At 35.3% G+C, this 19,088-nt stretch overlaps 1 protein-coding gene across 1 annotated transcript in view; it reads left to right on the forward strand.

Annotated features, from left to right (window-relative positions):
- Positions 1–14,657: 14,657 nt before the first annotated feature.
- The window catches only part of LOC119839299 (protein single-minded), a 14,560-nt gene continuing 10,129 nt past the window's right edge, over positions 14,658–19,088 (forward strand). Inside the window, exons 1-5 of the mRNA XM_038365540.1 lie at positions 14,658–14,845; positions 15,109–15,284; positions 15,857–15,978; positions 17,483–17,603; positions 18,900–19,078. Of these exons, the coding sequence (XP_038221468.1) occupies positions 14,671–14,845; positions 15,109–15,284; positions 15,857–15,978; positions 17,483–17,603; positions 18,900–19,078 (773 nt within the window). The 5' untranslated portion in view covers positions 14,658–14,670. The remainder of the gene's footprint in view (positions 14,846–15,108; positions 15,285–15,856; positions 15,979–17,482; positions 17,604–18,899; positions 19,079–19,088) is intronic.

Genomic DNA, 19,088 nt, shown 5'->3' on the forward strand with positions numbered 1-19,088 from the left:
TGTCTGCATACCAAATTTCATCAAAATCCGTTGCGTGGTTTGATCGTGATCGACGGACAAACATGCAAACAAACAAACTTTCACATTTAAAATATTAGTACCTTAAACCAACTGCTTCGATAGTTATACGAAGATGTAACCACGTGCGATAAATTAATTAAGACAAAGCGAAATAATCGAATCGTCTCCATTACGTTTGTGACCTTGTACCATTGACACACATTTATCATCTGAATCATCATAAAACAATTCAATTGGTCATTTTTTTGTGTTAACTGACGACTCGTATAATATTTCAAAAACCCTTGGACCATTAGGCGTCTCTAAAACATCTATATTCTATATTCGATTGTATTTTTTTTTTTTCGTAAAATACGTCATCTTTATACATACATATTAGAAATAACAATTATTTGATATTATTAGTTATATAGCATAAATCTAGACTAATATTATAAAGCTGTAGAATTTATTTGTTTGAACGCACTAATCTCAGGAACTACTGGTCCGATTTGAAAAATTCTTTCAGTGTTAGATAGCCCATTTATTGAGGAAGGTTATAGGCTATATATGTACCACGGGCGCAGCTGGGGCGGACCGCTAGTAATAAATAATTATCTCAGTTTACACTATAGAATGACGATTACTCTGTTTTTAAAAATATTTATGTAATAAATGGTTTGACAATGCATAGATAAGTATCGAAGGAAAAATAATAAAATCGTCTATAAACAATATTGAATAGATTCAACTAAATTGTCTATGGCCATACAGAGTATAGGCAAGAAAATTATTTAAACCGAGCTAATTGGGAACATAAAATAAACTCATTAAATAATTGTAATGTTACCTAGCCTTGATAAGTATTTAGTTTGAATTAAATCTGTCGTTTAAAGTGGATTAAAATCGAGTCTAAAGAAGTTGGTTTCATATACAAAGTCTTTAGGCGGCAAATTACATGTCAACTTAATTTATTTTTTTATTTTTTATGGCAACAAGTCAGAACTATTTGCCAGTGTCAAGTTATAAAGGGTAGGGAAGATTAACCTAATTTTTTTTTTTTTTTTTTTTTCCTTTATGGCAATTAACCTAATTCTTATTACAGAATTGTTATTTTTTTTTCTCTTATGTCAAAAATATATAAACATCAGCCAGTATCAATTAAATATTGTAGAATACACATCTTACATTTTTGCCTCAACTCGAACATTCGTCACACATTTGTCCCAACTCGGATACCTGAATGTAGAGAAATTCCTGTTGACACAATTGACAGATCACACATTGACATGTTAAATATCGCCCGGTAGCCATGTTGGTTTTACGCAAACATCGATAAAATGGCCGCCAGGGCCCAAGGATTTTCAGATTTACTTTTGATACCATTATCTTAACTCAATACGATGCATCGTAAATAGTAAAATCATCAAAGCCCTGGCTTAAATTAAGAGATAATAATCTATCACATATAAATTAAAGGATAATGTCCAATGAAAAAACGTTGAATAGGCTTAAACGTTGAATAGTACGATGATTCAGTAGTACCTGGGACGTTCAAATAAACTCCTCGAACTTATGTTATTACTAGCTGCGCTCCGCGGTTTCACCCGCGTAAGTCCGTATCCCGTAGGAATATCGGGATGAAAAGTTGCCTATATGTTATTCCGTTTGTCCAGCTGTGCAGCTGTCTACGTGTTACTCTTTCAAGTAAAAACTTGCTTGAACCGATTGCAATGAAATTTGGTACGTAGACAGCTGGACAACTGGACAACTGGAATAACATATAGGCAACTTCCTATCCCGATATTCCTAGGGTATACGGACTTACGCGAGTGAAACCGCGGGGCGCAGCTAGTCGTATATACTTATGATAATAAACAGTTGTTTTGGCCGCTATGAATAAATATAAACCAGATATTTCATATTATTTGTTTATCAAATAAAACCTTATTCCTACCAGGTCCAAAAACAACTATTGGCAGATACTTAACTCGGATAAACGCTTAAACAAGCAAACATTTTGAAAGAAATCTCCATAAATAGATCATAGATCATTTTACGGAAAGCACCCCGAAAAATGTAGCGAACGTCACGCACAAAAACGATCTATATGGATTTCGAATTTCGAACGTGCGCGCGCGCACCGACGTTTCAATATGGCAGCCTGGTTTTTTCTATTTTTGTGTTTGTTTTATTGTACGGAATGCATTCGGGGAGTCACGAAGTGGATATTAGGAAGGATTTTTGGCTATTGATGTATTTTATTGTAATGTTTGTTGGTTAATGACATAAATCTCGAAATACCCTCAAAAAAAGTTTGGAAGGATCGTTCGTTCTGATTATAAAAAGGATTTATTTATCGAATATTAAAAATAAAACGTTAATTGGGCTGTATTTTTTGGTTTTTATACAATTTTAAATAATTACAAGCTACATTTTGTGTCTTTACATTTAAAGTTATATCTACACTAGCTGTTGCCCGCAGCTTCACCCGCGCGGTGCTAATAAATTTTCGTAGTACATACTTTCATCACCTATTTTATCGCTTTGGGGGTAGAATTTATCAAATCTTAGCGGATGCTTACGTCATAACTATCTGCATGCCAAATTCTTCCGATCCGTCCAGTGGTTTGGGCTGTGGCGTTGATAGATCACTATGTCAGTCAGTCACCTTTGAGTTCTATATATTTAGAAGTATTAACCATTATCACGCGTTTATTGAAAAATAAGGGTCATTAATGAAACAATATAATTTGTATGTATTGTTATTGTGTACATAGTGTGGAAGCCAATATGTAAAATGTCATTAAATTATGGTCATATTTCTAAATAAGCCAACGCTTAGGTTTATAGGATTAGATGTTACGCGGACGAATTCTAACAAGCACCCGTGGCCCCTTCACTGGTGCGGCTCGACGGAACACAGTGGGGTTTCAGTCGGTAGGAAACTAACCCACGACCTTCCGCAGGGGCAGTGGGTATCTATGCAAGACTTCCCCAACTACAGAAAAAGGATTATCCTACTATCCTATCCTACTAATATTATAAATGCGAAAGTTTGTAAGGATGTGTATGCGTTTGTCGCTCTTTCACGCATAAACTACTGAACCAATTGCAATGAAATCTGATACTTAGATAGATGGACAATTGGAATAACATAAAGACAACTTTTTATCCCGATATTCCTATGGGATACGGACTTACGCGGGTGAAACCGCGGGGCGCAGCTAGTATTATATATAAGGATGTTACTTATAGAATAATTTTGATACTGTATTTAATTTATTTGTATAAAATGTGATTAAATCTGAAGACAATATTGAAAATTGTCAAAAGCAATGTATTTTAAACATAAATATTAAATATGGTTTAAAATCATGCTTTTATTATATTGGAATCAACAAAATGATCTGGTTTGCTTTAATAGAGAGTATATGTAGGGAAATTCTTTAATCCTGGCGACCCGTATCAGCGTACTAAGATAAACATATGAAATTTTATTCCTATCGACTCGGTTCACCCAATAAAAAGTTATGGGACAACAAATAAAATTCGAAATTCAAAATTTATTAATTCCTACACGTATTAGATGTTGACATATAAATATAACGTATTTGTCATGTGAGCAAAAAAAAAATACAATCCGATAACCTCCCCTTTTTGAAGTCGGTTGAAAATTAATCATTTACTCATTTCCCCGCGGTTTGGATAGTAGGCTTGGCCAGTGTTGCCATACATCGAACTGTACAACGCTTTAACGGGAGCAAGTGTTGCCGTACGTGACTTCTACGGGTTAACGCCGTCATATTTACGTTGTGGGCACGTTTTACAACATTGTTGCGCGATGACATGTCGTAAATATTAATCTTCTACAATGTTGCGATTATTCGCGTAAAGGTGCTGGTATACTGGGCGGCGGGGGTTACTCAAACTCAAACATTATACAAATGGATTGTCGACTTTTTGGGAAGGGATTAAGAAAGGATTGGCGTTAGGAATAAAGGAAAGGACTGGGAAGGGTAAGGAAAAGGATATGGGCCTCCGGCTCCCCCACTCACCGAACGAAACACAGCAGAATGCTATTTCACGCCGGTCTTCTGTGGGGGTGTGGTACTTCCCCGGTGCGAGCTGGCCCAATTCGTGCCGAAGCGTGCTCGACTACAACATACAAAAGACTTCTTATGGAAGCACTTTTGAATCGTCATATTACATAATTGTAACATTTACCACCGGTACGGAAAGCAGTTTCTACAGAGAGGAGCCGGCGAGAGACTGTAGTTGCTCTTTAAAAATCATATAAATTTTACATTTTAATACTACATAATATGAAACAATGATGCCAATGGACTGACCTGTGGTTCTTAAGCGACAATCTGATGGTAAGCGAGCACCGCCCATTCGCAGAGGTAGTGCCTCTGCGGATGCGTTGCCCGCTTTATGGGGTAACGGAAAAGGATTGACTGGAAAGAAGGAATCTAGGGAGGGTAAGAAAAAGCAAATGGGCCAGAAATAGGTCATGGTATGGGTGGGGAAAGGGGTGCTATGAATCGCCAGATCACCGGACAGGTCGTAGTGGTCTTTGAGTTTTTCTCCAGCCGTGGATGCTCCACATCTCACATATGAAGAACTAGCTATTGCCCGCAGCTTCGCACGCGTGGACAAATCCCCTATTTTATCCCTTTGTGGGTAGAATTTGTCAAATCTTAGTGGATGCCTACGTCATAACATCTATCTGCATGACAAATTTCAGCCCGATCCGTCCAGTGGTTTGGCTGTGCGTTGATAGATCACTGTCAGTCAGTCAGTCAGTCTTTGAATTTTAACTTTTATATATATATATATATATATATATATATATATATATATATATATTATAGATTGAAACTATAGAAACCACGAGGTCCTTTTACAATTGTTGCAATCTATACTAATATTATAAAACTGAAGAGTTTGTTCGTTTCAAAGCACTAATCTCAGAAACTACTGGTCCCATTTGAAAAGTTCTTTCAGTGTTAGATAGCCCATTTATTGAGGAAGGCTATATATATGTACCACGGGCGAAGCCGGGGCGGATCACTCATCACATTGTTGCATACTGTTGCAAGCATTGTAAATTAGGAAAGAAACAATCAGCGGAAATAAATACCCAAGTATATACTGATTGTTCTCTAAAAATACTTAAATTACAATAATGCTGAAGCGAGTTTCTTTTGTGACTATAATGTGAAACTACTAATCACTACATAGTATAAAACAAAGTCGCTTTCTCTGTCCCTATGTCTCTATGTATGCTTAAATCTTTAAAACTACGCATCGGATTTTGATGGGGTTTTTTTTTCCAGATAGAGTGGTTCAAGAGGAAGGTTTATATAATAATCTATTAAACTATTCTGAATTAAAGCGTGCGAAGTTGCGGGCAAAAGCTAGTTGCGTATAAATTAGCCTTTATAACTTCAATGAATAGTGTTAAATAGGCTATATAGCTATAAAAATATCTGTTGTACCTCAGTGATGAGGACCTCGGACTTGAAATCGATAAGTCGGAGGTTCGAGACTTCCAAGACGAGAGATTTCACGAATTTTTCTTATTATCTTGTTTAGGATCGTCAGGATCAAATAATTTCTTAATTTCTCAATTTTTCTTTAATGTATCTGGTAGCCGAGCACGTTTCGGCACGAATTGGGCCAGCTCGCACCGGGGAAATACCACACCCCCACAGAAAATCGGCGTGAAATAGCATTCTGCTGTTTTTCGTTCGATGAGTATGGAAGCTAGAGGCCTATATCCTTTTTCTTACCCTTACCAGTCCTTTCCTTTATTCCTCTCGCCAATCCTTTCTTAATACCTTCATAATTTAAAGTCGGTAATCCATTTGTAGAGGCGCAAAGTCTCCAATGGACCTTATGCCTCTCCAGATATTCCTGGGCGGTGGTAGCGCTTACCATTAGGCGTCCAACCAGTTCCATTGCCGACTGTGACATAAAAAAAAAACAATTATTACGTATACTCTGTATATGAGCAAATGAGACAGTTTAGTTATTAGACATAGACTCGTCCCGGCTCCGCCTGGATATCAAGATTCCTGTTTTATCTCAAGGGACCATTTAATCGGGATTAAAAGATCATGATCACATATCACACACACCACACACAAAATCCATTCTGTAGTTTCAGCGTAATTGACGAACAAACATCCAAACAAACTTTCACATTCATAATATTAGTGTTAAGTGTGATCGTGTGATTTGAATACAAATATATACATAAAAAATATACAAACTATCAAACGTAAAAAAGCCCCTTAGGTGTATCTGTTTATCAGACAAATGTACTAAAGTTGAACGCTGCAAAATCTAGCCACATTTAGTCTAGACTCAAGCACCCTAGAACTGAGTGACGTCACTAATGGCTGAGGTCAGAACTCAGACTTCACAGAGACCTAGGACTCTCGGTGTTTGAATATTTTCGGCTGTTCTTTGATAATAAAGGTCATTAGAGATAAAACATGGCGAAAACAGGTGAAAAACAAATAGTTCTTACAAAAAATTAAATATAAAAAAAATCTTGATTTGATAACCTCTTCCGTTTTTTAAAGTCAGTCAAAAATAAACCGTTCCGTTACTTTTTAATGTAATAAAATAAATTTATTTTTTATTTAGTGAAAGAATTTTTGAAATCGGTCCAGTGATGTTTGCGTGAAAACGTTACAAACATACACAAAATACAAAGGTTTCCTTTTTATAATATTATTGTAGATAGATAAATATTTATTATATGTTTCGTTGCCAATTAAATAAACGCAATTTTACAAACCTTTACGTGAATTAAAAACAATATAAAAACAAAACCACTTAGGTAACATTAATTTTATTAATAGCAATCCAGCATTCAACTGCCAGATGTTTTACCAACCAGATTACGGACCCCACTAAATTTTTGTTGCTTTCAATATAATCCTTTAATAATCCCATAATGCAGGGGCGGATAACTATAAATCTATGCTTCCTGTAAATCACCTAGTGTTTTTACACCTTTCGAAAGTGTCACACACTAATTTGGTGAATTTGGTATGACAAAATATTATTACCCGACTTTAAAAAAGGAAGTTCTTAACTTGTCTGTATTTTTGGTTTATTTTTTGAATATTGAAGGAGTTGTTGCAATTTTTTCAATATAGTTAATAATTTTCAATATAGTCTATTATTAAAAAAAAAACATGTCTACGGGAGCGCAAAATTTAATTTTTATTGAGATATATTCGAGTTCTGGGTTTCTCTGTATAATGAACTCAAATGGTTATTCAATTACAAACAACCTGCCATCCCTTAAAACTGCGCCTAGAACATTTAAAACCAATATAGTAATAAAGCAATTAACATTACCCTTGCATGATTTATTATGCAAAATATAAAAAAAAAAAAACTTTTGTCTATGATCCGTTCCCGCGCTAAACAATGCCTTGTCATTCTTCCCGCCAATTTTGATCTGTCAACTGAAAAACAAAAAGGAGACAACTGAATGCAGCCCTAAAACTTGCTATAGAATAATGACCATTAAGATTATCAGTATAAAATTTATTTTTCAATGGATTAATGTACGTTTGAAACGAGAAAGTACAATTTTAGCACTATAGCGCGATATAGTATTGTTTAGTTTACTTTGAGGTGCGTGGGAACAGATATTTAAATATCGTGATATTTAATAAAATTCCAAAAATTCTATTCTTATTTGTTAATCAATCTTATTCGTTAGTCAACACTATACATTTATTGTATTATTTAGGTACTTATATTGAATGTCATGAAATATTTAAACTTAGGTACCTACTAATCATAGCTATACCTATCCCTTGAGGGGTGGAGGGGTAACTTATATCAGTGTTGAAAAAATACATATCTATAACTGTCCCACTATTTAATAGTCCTGCGTTAATACTTCATTGTAAAACCCGTAAAAATTTTAAAGATAACCCCAAGGGTGCCTGTTTTATTTCTCGCTTTCATTAAATTCATTACGACTTTTACAATTAATGAATAATAATAATTATTTATATTCAAGTAGCTTTTGCCCGCGGCTCCGCACGCGATAATTCAGAGTAGTTTAATAGATGTTATTATACATATAAACCTTCCTCTTGAATCACTCTATCTATTAAAAAAAAAACCCCATCAATATCCGTTACTTAGTTTTAAAGATTTAAGCATACAAAGGGACATAGGGACAGAGAAAGCGACTTTGTTTTATACTATGTAGAGATAGCGTCGATACGTTATTGATTGTGTTATAAAATTGTAATTTAGCCTAGGTTTTTTTATTAATGGATATTGAAAATTGAAAAATTTGGAAATAAAATTTAAAAGCGAAAGAAGAGTTTTCATCGATGAACTCCATATAAAAGAAAGTCGTGTTAGTTAAACTATTTTAACTCAAGAACAGCTGAACCGATTTTGAAGAAATTTTTAGTATAGAGATACTTTGAGAGCGGAGAAAGGAGAATGATTAGCAAAGAGTACATGTAATTTTCACTAAATTTAGATTAGTCGCATGTCGATACATTTTTCAAACAATGTAAATTTGAAAACGCGCAAAAAAAAAACTAAATGACCAGCTGTCTAAATGACAATTCAACCTCATCTGCATTTCCCGCTATCACGTCATTCACAATTCGAACATTGGCTCAAAATGGCGGCCGAAAAAGTTCCCACAAACGACAACACGCAAATTGCTGAATGATTACGCATCATGAATAGCTCTACAGGTGTCTACTACGGTGCGAAAAAAAAACAAAACACAGTACAACCTGCTATAGACACGTGCGTCCGCCTTGCGGCCAAAGACAATGGCCGATGACACCCCGTCTTCGAAAAAAAAAAACAAAAACTATAGAATTTGTTTTTTTGTTTTCATTGACTCGTCACTCGTTCCCACGTAGTTTTTGCATTTCAAATTTGTCATATTTTATCATTTATTTTAACTAAATTTGTTTTATCGCGATCAGTTTTATAACACAGTTATTTAATGACCTATAAAACAATAAATCATTTTATACATGAAGAAATAAAGAATAAATATATATGATTATTTCTCATTTACTTCGATTAATTTTACCAAATGGTGTTTGCGTTTCTGAGTAACTTTCTGATATATACATCTTCTATATATATAAAATTCTCGTGTCACAGTTTTCGTTGCCATACTCCTCCGAAACGGCTTGACCGATTCTTATGAAATTTTGTGTGCATATCGGGTATGTTTGAGAATCGGCTAACATCTATTTTTCATATCTCTAAACGATCAGAGTAAGGCAGAACAGCGTTTGCCGGGTGCAGCTAGTCTAATATATAAAATTCACGTGTCACAGTTTTCGTTGCCATACTCCTCCGAAACGACTTAACCGATTTTGATGAAATTTTTTGTGCTTATCCGGTATCTATGAGAATCGGCCAACATCTATTTTTCATTCCCCTAAATGATCAAAGTGAGGCAGAACAGCGTTTGCGGGTGCAGCTAGTATTCTATAAAATAATGAACTTAAAATGATACAGTATATAATAAATTTATACTGGTTAAATATTCGCATCTTTATAATTAATATTGTAAATATTGTATGTTTATTAATTTACAAATTTGTTATTTAAAAAAGAACCTCTGTCATTGGGGACATCGGTTTAAAATTATCCTTTCACTTATAATAACGACAAAATATAATCCATTGCCTCGATTATCCATTTACGAGCATTGTGTAATAGACTAAGGTAAACATCTGAAAGGGATTATCCTTCTATAGATTATAAATTAATAGGTTTGTTCATAAAGCGTAATATTGTCAAAAGAGTTTTTATAAATGAGTTTTTACAGCGTTGAGGCAGCTAAACGATTTAAAAAGTAAAATAAAGAAAAAATAATGTTGATATGATTATTCGATCTGCCATGTCTTGTCTCAACTACATATACGATAAAATCAGAGATAGGTACATCAGTTACGATATTTCAAATTTCGTATTCCAATCTCAAGCAAAACGCTCCCGCATTCATCCGCACGCTCCATTCGAATTTTAAATCTATCCATAAACAATTCCCTTTTCAAATTCATAAATCGAACATAGACATCAGACTAAACAGCGGGATTATGTTCCCAGCAACAAAAACACAGCACACGTGATCCGGATCTGGGTAACGCCTGGTGGTCCTTGAGAGATATTGTTTTAGAGGGGTCGCTTGCATTTGCGAGATTTTCAAGGAATATTAACTGGGGTAGTGCTAGGTTGATAATATTATTTTTTCATATTAAAAATTAAACATTCTTAATGAATAGGACGTAAGCAAAACCTAAGTACGGCTGTTATAAAGGATATGTTATGTTAGACACATCAGGTACAAAAGAGTAGGTTAGCTAGACAAGTTTTAAAACTAAATAAATACATTGTTATAATAAAATAGAATTTATGCACTTCATGTTGTGATTTCAATGGTTATTACGGACGTTTTTGTTCCAATTTTATATAAGACTAGCTGCGCCCCGCGGTTTCACCTGTGTAAGTCCGTATCCCGTAAGAATATCGGGATAAAAAGTTGCCTATATGTTATTCCAGTTGTCCAACTGTCTACGTACCAAATTTCATTGCAATCGGTTCATAAGTTTTTGCGTGAAAGAGCAACAAACACACACACATCCTTACAACCTTTCGCATTTATAATATTAGTAGGACTAACTGTTGCCCGCAACTTCGCTAGCGCAGTAAAAATTAATTTTCATCCCTCTTGGGGATTGAATTTATCAAAATCCTTTCTTACCTGTACCCGATGCCTAAATACATTATAGTGGCTAACTGCATACCAAAATTTAGCCCAACCGGTCCAGCAGTTTGCGCTTTGCGTTTTATATACAACATGCATATGAAAGTTTAAAGCGCAGCGCATTTATAAATCCTGATATACCTCTGCTCTGTTCACGGGCGCTGGTGATCGCTTACCATCAGAACAACCAGCTCAATTATATGTATATACCCGCTATGACATAAAGAGACTCCGTAAACGTTAAACCGACGCATTTGTGTCAATACAAAAACGTAACAAACGTATCTCATCATATTCAATCTCATTCACAGATTATAAACCTCTCAAATGTCTATGGTCAAGATGGCTGATATGCAAATGACGTATTGATTTGCGGCCTTTGTCCGCGAATATTATCTGTGACCGCGCATAATCATGTCGCATTTGTAGCTATTATGACTAAATAATGTTTGAAATACTTGTATATTATAATATCTGTATAGGTACTTCCTACTAATATTATAAACGCGAAAGTATGTATGGAAGTTTGTTACTCTTTCACGCAAAAACTACTGAACCGATTGCAATGAAATTTGGTACGTTGATAGCTGCACAATTGGAATAACATATAGGCAACTTTTTATCCCGATATTCCTACGGGATACAGACTTACGCGGGTGAAACCGCGGGGCGCAGCTAGTAAAGTGTATGTTTATTTTTGTTATTGGCCTGATCATCTGTTATGTTATAACACATTATAGTATTATTGGAACAGCGTAATTTCCATAAAAACATATCAATATTTCGTTTAAAACGTTAAAAGTTAAACTCTATAGATATAGACTTATTTTTATGATATTAATCTTATATTAAATGTATATTATTAATCTAAGAACAATTTTCAACGAAGAACTCAACCGCCTCGGCTAATCAGAACTAGATCAGATTTTAACACGTCCACATGGGAGGCAGCAGCTTTCAAATGAAAAAAAATCGGTTGACCTGGTAAAAAGTTATTAGGTAACAAACACAAAAAATACAGTCGAAATAACCACATTTTTTAAATCGGATGAAAACCGCCCCTTTCTGAACAAACTTCTCAATTATTTAAAATCAAATACAATAACAGTTATGTAACGCGATTATCATTGCCAATACAATGGATTGTCAAAGCTGTCAAATGCAATACGGGCTCTTTGCAATCATTGTACCTGTGCCTTTTATTTTTTTTTTTTTCGGAAACGGACATCGGAAGATGCATAGATAAAACAAAATATTGGGAAGGTGCAAACAGCCAGTATGATTTTGAACCTGTACGAGTAAGGTGTAACTTTTTAATTGCGTACTTAGACGTATTCGGTTTGAATTTATGAGGTTCGATTTTCGCGCGTTTCGTTTTAAATTTAAGTTTTTATTGAAGTGATTGTCTGTTGTTATAATGAAATTCCCGTGTAGAAGAGATCATATTAAGTATTCAAAAGAATTACATATGGAATTTTGTAAGTGTTTTTTATTTAGTAAAAAGGTTGTATTTGGTAAAAAAAATATTTTACTTAAATATATTTTTCTTTTTACGCATATATCGCAATATGATGATATTCTAACTGTTATTATAATGCAATAAAATTAAACATTTTTTTTTTTTACAAAAAAGGTAAATTGAGTCTTTTAAAAAATATTATTCCAATCTGTCTGAACATGCTCATTGTAAAATATTCAAAAGGTCGCGCAAGGAAACCATTTCATTTAATTCCAATAATCCCTTGGAAATTCTTTATAGATATAATGTATTTTTTTTTTAATTGCTTTAGTCTGTATGTATATATCTAGTTTAGAATACATAAAATTAGACAGTATTATGCAGAAGCACAGCCGATAGTAGTGAACATTATATCTTGGAATTTTAATTTTGGTATTTGAAATTTCACGACACGAACGTATGAGAATCCTCTATCCAAAAGTGCTCTATGCAAAAAGTTTTCACTTCAATAATAATTCTGAAATCATTAAGAATGGTCGCTATTTAAAAATAAATAGAATGCAATACGTTGCAAATTTCGAAAATAGAACAAATACCACTCGACAGCTTACAATAGTTTATTGCGATTCCCGTATAAATGGCGGCCATATGTTCTGTTTATTGTCGCGTGGTTTTAGCGCTATTAAGTATTAGCCAATAAAGAGGGTTTCTAGTTTGAACTTAAAATTACCCCAAAAAGAAAATGGTGACATTTATTTTTTAAAGTGCTATTATTCTTCTGTCTTCCCGCGAGATTTACAATATACTTTCTGAAAGTCCTTTCTGAAATCGCAAACTATCAAACTGTAACCAAATCGGTTCAGTGGTTTAGACGTGTAAAAGAGACAGATAGCCGGACAGAGTGAGTTCGCATTTATAATATTAGTCAATTTTAAATACGTATAAGACTGACTCAATTTTAGTATGACTAAGTTTCCTCTATTTAAGTAAATTTAACGGTGTTTAAAGAACGACATAATTTCCCCAAAATCGGGGAAAATCTCCCAACCCTGGGACCCTGGCAATAGAGCCAATTCGTGTATACGTTAAGCCGGTAACGTCATTTGTAAGTATTACCGTTGATTTGAATTATTCATCACCGCTGTTGTTTTCCCGCCATTTTGTCTATGATTTTTTTTTCGCAGCACAGAGTATAAATATGGATGTGTCGTTAGGGCTGATGTAAATTTGGTCGCATGCATAATTCTTTATTCATGTATTCGCGTTTGAAAAATGAAATATGCTGGAAAATTGTGATCGTGTAAGATTTTATGCGACATTTTTACAGTATAGCAGTTTTCTACTGCTACTCTTATTAAAAGTAGCGTACGTGCTACTATAAAATAAATCTTTAAGCAAACCTGTTTCGTATGTACTACTTTTATGTATGTATTACTTTTATCGGCTTCAAAAGAGGTTGTCTATTCAACGAAAACTTTTTTGTTATTCTGAAGTTTTTTAGTACAATACGAAGTATAAAAGATTGGATTTAAGATTCTCAGTTTAATAAGTGTTTTGTCGTATCGATAACACGTCACGTAAATAATTCATAAACTTTAATCACTACATAGTATAAAACAAAGTCGCTTTCACTGTCCCCGTATCCCTGTGTATGTTTAAATCTTTAAAACGACGCAACGAATATTGATGGTTTTTTTTATTAGATAGAGTGATTCAAGAGGAAGGTTTATAATATGTATAATAATATCTATTAAACTACTCCGAATTAACGCGTGCGAAGCCGCGGGCAAAAGCTAGTATATTTATATTTTGCGATTTTTGATAAAAAAAAGTGTGTCGTCACCGTCACTTCAGTGTTACCTTTAGCATAATATTTCGGGAATTACCTCTAACAATGCTCGGTTTATTTAACAAGGAAAATTTAGAAAGGTGGCAATAAAAATGGAGTATTTGTATTGGCAGTAGTTAATTACAATTCCCCATAAATAGATTTTTTTTCGTCAATTTCAAAGATATATTGGTGGCACTATATTATTTTACTGAACGAATTAATAAAAATTACGAAGCGTTTATATGAAACCAACTATAGGAAAACCCCGCGACTGCTTATCTTTTCCTTAGACTACGCGGGCAAAGGCGGGCGGAAAGCTAGTTTAGTATAACCTAGACTAATATTATAAAGACGAAACGTATGTATTTTGTATGTTTATAACGTTTACACGCAACCACCACTGAACCGATTTAAAAAATTCTTTCACTATTAGAAAGATGCATCTTCACTGAGTAACTTAGGTTATATACTATATATATCACGGACGAAGCCGGGGCGAACAGCTAGTCAACGATAATCATACTATCCCATTCCACAGCCTGCCGCAAAGACACGCGGCCTCACTCCCTCAACGCCGCCATAATGAAGGAGAAAAGCAAGAACGCAGCCAGATCCCGGAGGGAGAAGGAGAACGCCGAGTTCCTCGAGCTGGCGAAGCTGCTGCCGCTCCCCTCGGCGATCACGTCACAGCTGGACAAGGCGTCCGTGATACGGCTCACCACTAGCTACTTGAAGATGCGCCAGGTTTTCCCAGATGGTGAGGGTTTTAGATGCTTTCAGCGATATTCGGTGACATTTCCGATTCTTATACCACCCCATATCCTTTTCCTCACCTTGCCTTTCCTTGATTCCTCTCGTCAATTATGGGATTAAATCCCTTTCCAGTTTGAAGTCGGCAATCCATTTGTAGAGGCGTAAGGTCTGCAATCGACCTTACGCCTCTTTACATTAACACTTTAATTTATCATGACCAGCCGTGACGTCTCCATGTCTCCAAAATAATCCCCATCCGCCCATCAGGTCTTGGTGACGCGTGGGGTGCAGCACCACCACCCCCACAGCCACGAGAGCTATCCATCCGGGAACTTGGCTCCCACCTCCTGCAGACCCTCGACGGTTTCATCTTCGTGGTGGCGCCTGATGGCAAGATCATGTATATTAGTGAGACAGCATCGGTGCACTTGGGGTTGAGTCAGGTAAGTTTTATAATCCTTGCTTTAGACATACATTCATAATTTCATTAATAACCAGTTAAATTGATAAACAAAATTAAGTCCCGTGTCCCCTAGTGGGATATGGGGCAAGTGATATACATGTATTTTCAATACACTCTTCGGTTTAACAGGTCTTCGTAAGATATTTGTGTGCATAGTTTTAAGCAAAGTTCAGAATTTACAAGACAGTAATAAGGCCTATCCAGGTGAAACATGGAGCCTCATCCAGCAATAAGAATTGAATCTTAAACAGAAAGTTCTTCGAAATATTGAGTCCTATCAGGTCTAACGTGGACATCCAGAGAATCACTAATATAATCACTAATATCGTAAAAGGTGAAAGTTTATTTGTTCGAATGTTTGTCCATCAATCGCGCTGATGCTGAATTTGATGAAATTTGGTATAAAGACAGGATGATGACTTGGATGATAGGATACTTATTATCCCGATTAAATGCTCCCTTGGGATAAAACAGGAACCTTGATATCCGGGTGGAGTCGAGCCTTTAGTATCCCATAAAGCCAATATCTTCACGTTCCCAAATTCCCGACAGGTGGAGTTAACTGGCAACTCCATATACGAGTACATACATCAGGCTGACCATGAGGAGATGAACGCGGTGCTTAGCCTGCAGCACCCACACTCTTATCTCGGCCACCAATGCCCTACTATTGGGTAAGAATTATTAACATTTAATTTTTAGTTTTACAGCATTGAAATGCTTTATAATTGGGTAGATTTTTTTTTCTATTCTTAAAAGAAACTGCAACTAAAAAAAACGTGGGTTCGAATCCCGCCTCGTGATCAATTTTTTTTCTGTTCTTTCGACTTTGTTATTAATTAATAACATTTGATTCGTTTGACTTAATATTCCTCTTTTGACATATTTGTTTGACTAAGTTGAGTTAATGTGTTTTCAACGCTATATCCTTCAATTACTGTTTATTGAATTTAACGTTATATTATAAAGTAATATTATGTTATTTTTTTATTAAAGCATTTGCTGCTACGCTTCTTATATTTCCATGATTTAATACTTTTATATTTACTCAATAAGCTTATTATTTACTTATATATTGTGTCTAAATTTCCTAAATAGTTTGGCATAGTAGTGATTGATTTATGGGATCGGTAACATTAAGTTATAATTTTTGCTAGATTTTTCAGTTACTTAGGTTAAGTTAACTATACAAATTATTTCAGAAATTTTTTCTAAACATAATATATCATCAGTAAAATAACTTATTGCTGTTGCTCTTTCTTACAACGATTTAAAAATTTTATATTACTTGACTTATAGACATATTAGACTTATTTGTTTTATTTGTAATATTTGGCCTATTTGATTTATTTTTTCGTCTTATTTGACTTATTTGACGTATTTGGCCTATTTGATTTATTTTTTCGTCTTATTTGTAGAGATGCCACGAATAGTTGATTGGCCGAATACCGAATACCGAATATTCGGCAACGCTGTCGGCCGAAGCGCCGAATATTCGGCCACCGAATATTCGGCACGAAATACATGCTTGTCGGGGGCGCGTTCGCTGGAATAAGACAAGTAAAAACCAGTTTTCCTCGTTGCGTTGGCGCGGCAGGAGATCGATGGCTATTTGTTTCAATTCAATTGCGAGTAAATCACGTCAAGGATAGTCGCCTAGATAGGAAGGCCGATCCTTACAAGTGGTGGTTAGCAAACGAAAAACAATACCCAAACATTTCGAAATTTGCTAAAGTGTATCTTTCTTCTCCTGGAAGCAGCGTGTGTAGTGAGAAGTTATTTTCTGAGGCTGGTATCATTTACGATGAAAAGCGTAGTCGTTTGCTACCAATAAATGCTGAAAAGCTTGTTTTTATCCATCACAACTTACCACTGATCAATTTTAATTACTAAAGAGTTGTAATTTGGAAATAAATAGATAATTTTGAGTAATATGATGTGTCTTTTTTTCATTGATTTGCTATTCGGTATTCGGCCGAATAGTACGTATTATTCGGCCGAATACCGAATAGTTGAAAAGTGGCCGAATAGGCCGAATACCGAATAGCTGCCGAATATTCGTGGCATCTCTACTTATTTGTCTTATTTGACGTATTTGGCCTGTTTGATTTATTTTTTCTTATTTGACTTTATTGCCTTTTAACTTACTTGAGCCATGCAACCATTGTGTCCCATCAGATACCCAGTGGGCGGCACGTGGAGCGCCAGTGTGGACATCGAGTGTGAGAGGGCGTTTTTTATTCGCATGAAGTGTGTGCTGGCGAAACGCAATGCTGGTCTCACCACCTCGGGGTACAAGGTTCGTTGTTACTTCGTTTATATGTATTTTTATGAAAAAAAAATATATAAATCCATATTAGAATTTCTTAATTTTTCTTTCTACTATTACTTACCACCTTATAGTGCATATGTGCCGGCGTGGTCTTTTTTTATTTTTTTACAATGTCATTTTATTTTTCGGTAATATGTACTGTAAAGAATAAATAAATAAATAGATAAATACTTACTTCCTATCCTACTAATTTTATAAATGTGAAAGTTTGTGAGAATGGATTTTTTTTATTTATTTATTATAAGACCATAGTCAGTTTCATAATTCGATGATAACGTTAATTTTTAAATATACAAATATTATATATTTGGTATACAAACAGGGCTCTGTTGGGTTAAAAAGGAATTTTGATATCCGGACCAAGCCGGGACGAGCGTCTAGTTATATAGTAAAGTTGTTGAAAATAATTAAAATAGTGAATTCCAACATTTGGATTTGAATTTAAAATCATTTGATAAATATTCATAACTTCGTCATCATTATATGAACACCCTGTATCAAGGCATTGCACTTTGCGTGTCATAATTAGTGTACAGGGTGTTGTGTGGGCATTATAATTGTATATTGGGGGTGGTAATAAAACTCAGCGTAACAAGTTATTCTAATGAAATCTGCAATTGTCATATTTAATTCTCTTTTGAAAACTCGACTGAAACCCATGTTGATATCAATTTGCAAAAAATTTTGTCATTTGGTCCCATTATAGAATGTGGAGGACTAACTCCCCCAAGGGAGGTCAGTGACCTTGTTTGTATTTACACTATATGTCTATCTATCTATCTATTTATCTATCTATCTATCTATCTTCTATCCATCTATCTTCTATCTATCCGTTTGCCGGTTCAGCTAGCTTTATTATAAAAAAAAATCTGATTAATAAAACATTTCATTGCTATAATGTTATTTATTGGTTGAGATGGTTAATCATCTCAATAGATGGCGCGAGGTGTCCCTTAGGCACATGAAACCGATAGATTAGAGGAAATCCGATTGCTGAATCACGGGTGGCCGAGAGGCTGGCTTCCATGATTTGGCAAAAAAGACGCGGCTCTGGGTTTTCTATTTGTAAAGACAATAGTATAATGTTTCTATTTAAAGAAAAGTCTTAGTAACCTCCACATATAGCGTGGTGGATGATGGCCTGAATCTGAACCCTAATACCAACCCTGTGTCCCAGCAGTGGGAACATATATGGACTGATGATGGTATGGAGGCTATTTCGGGTATCCAATAGTTGACAAACACGGTGTGTGTTTGTATCAGGTGATCCACTGCTCGGGGTACCTCCGCGCGCGGCGCTTCGGCGAGGGCTCGGCGCCGCTCGGGCTGGTGGCGGTCGGCCACTCGCTGCCGCCCTCCGCCGTCACCGAGCTCAAGCTGCACTCCAACATGTTCATGTTCCGCGCCAGCCTCGACATGCGGCTCATCTTCCTGGACGCCAGGTGAGCGTGC

Source organism: Zerene cesonia, unplaced genomic scaffold (assembly GCF_012273895.1).
Source record: "Zerene cesonia ecotype Mississippi unplaced genomic scaffold, Zerene_cesonia_1.1 Zces_u011, whole genome shotgun sequence".
NCBI classification, from domain to species: domain Eukaryota; kingdom Metazoa; phylum Arthropoda; class Insecta; order Lepidoptera; family Pieridae; genus Zerene; species Zerene cesonia.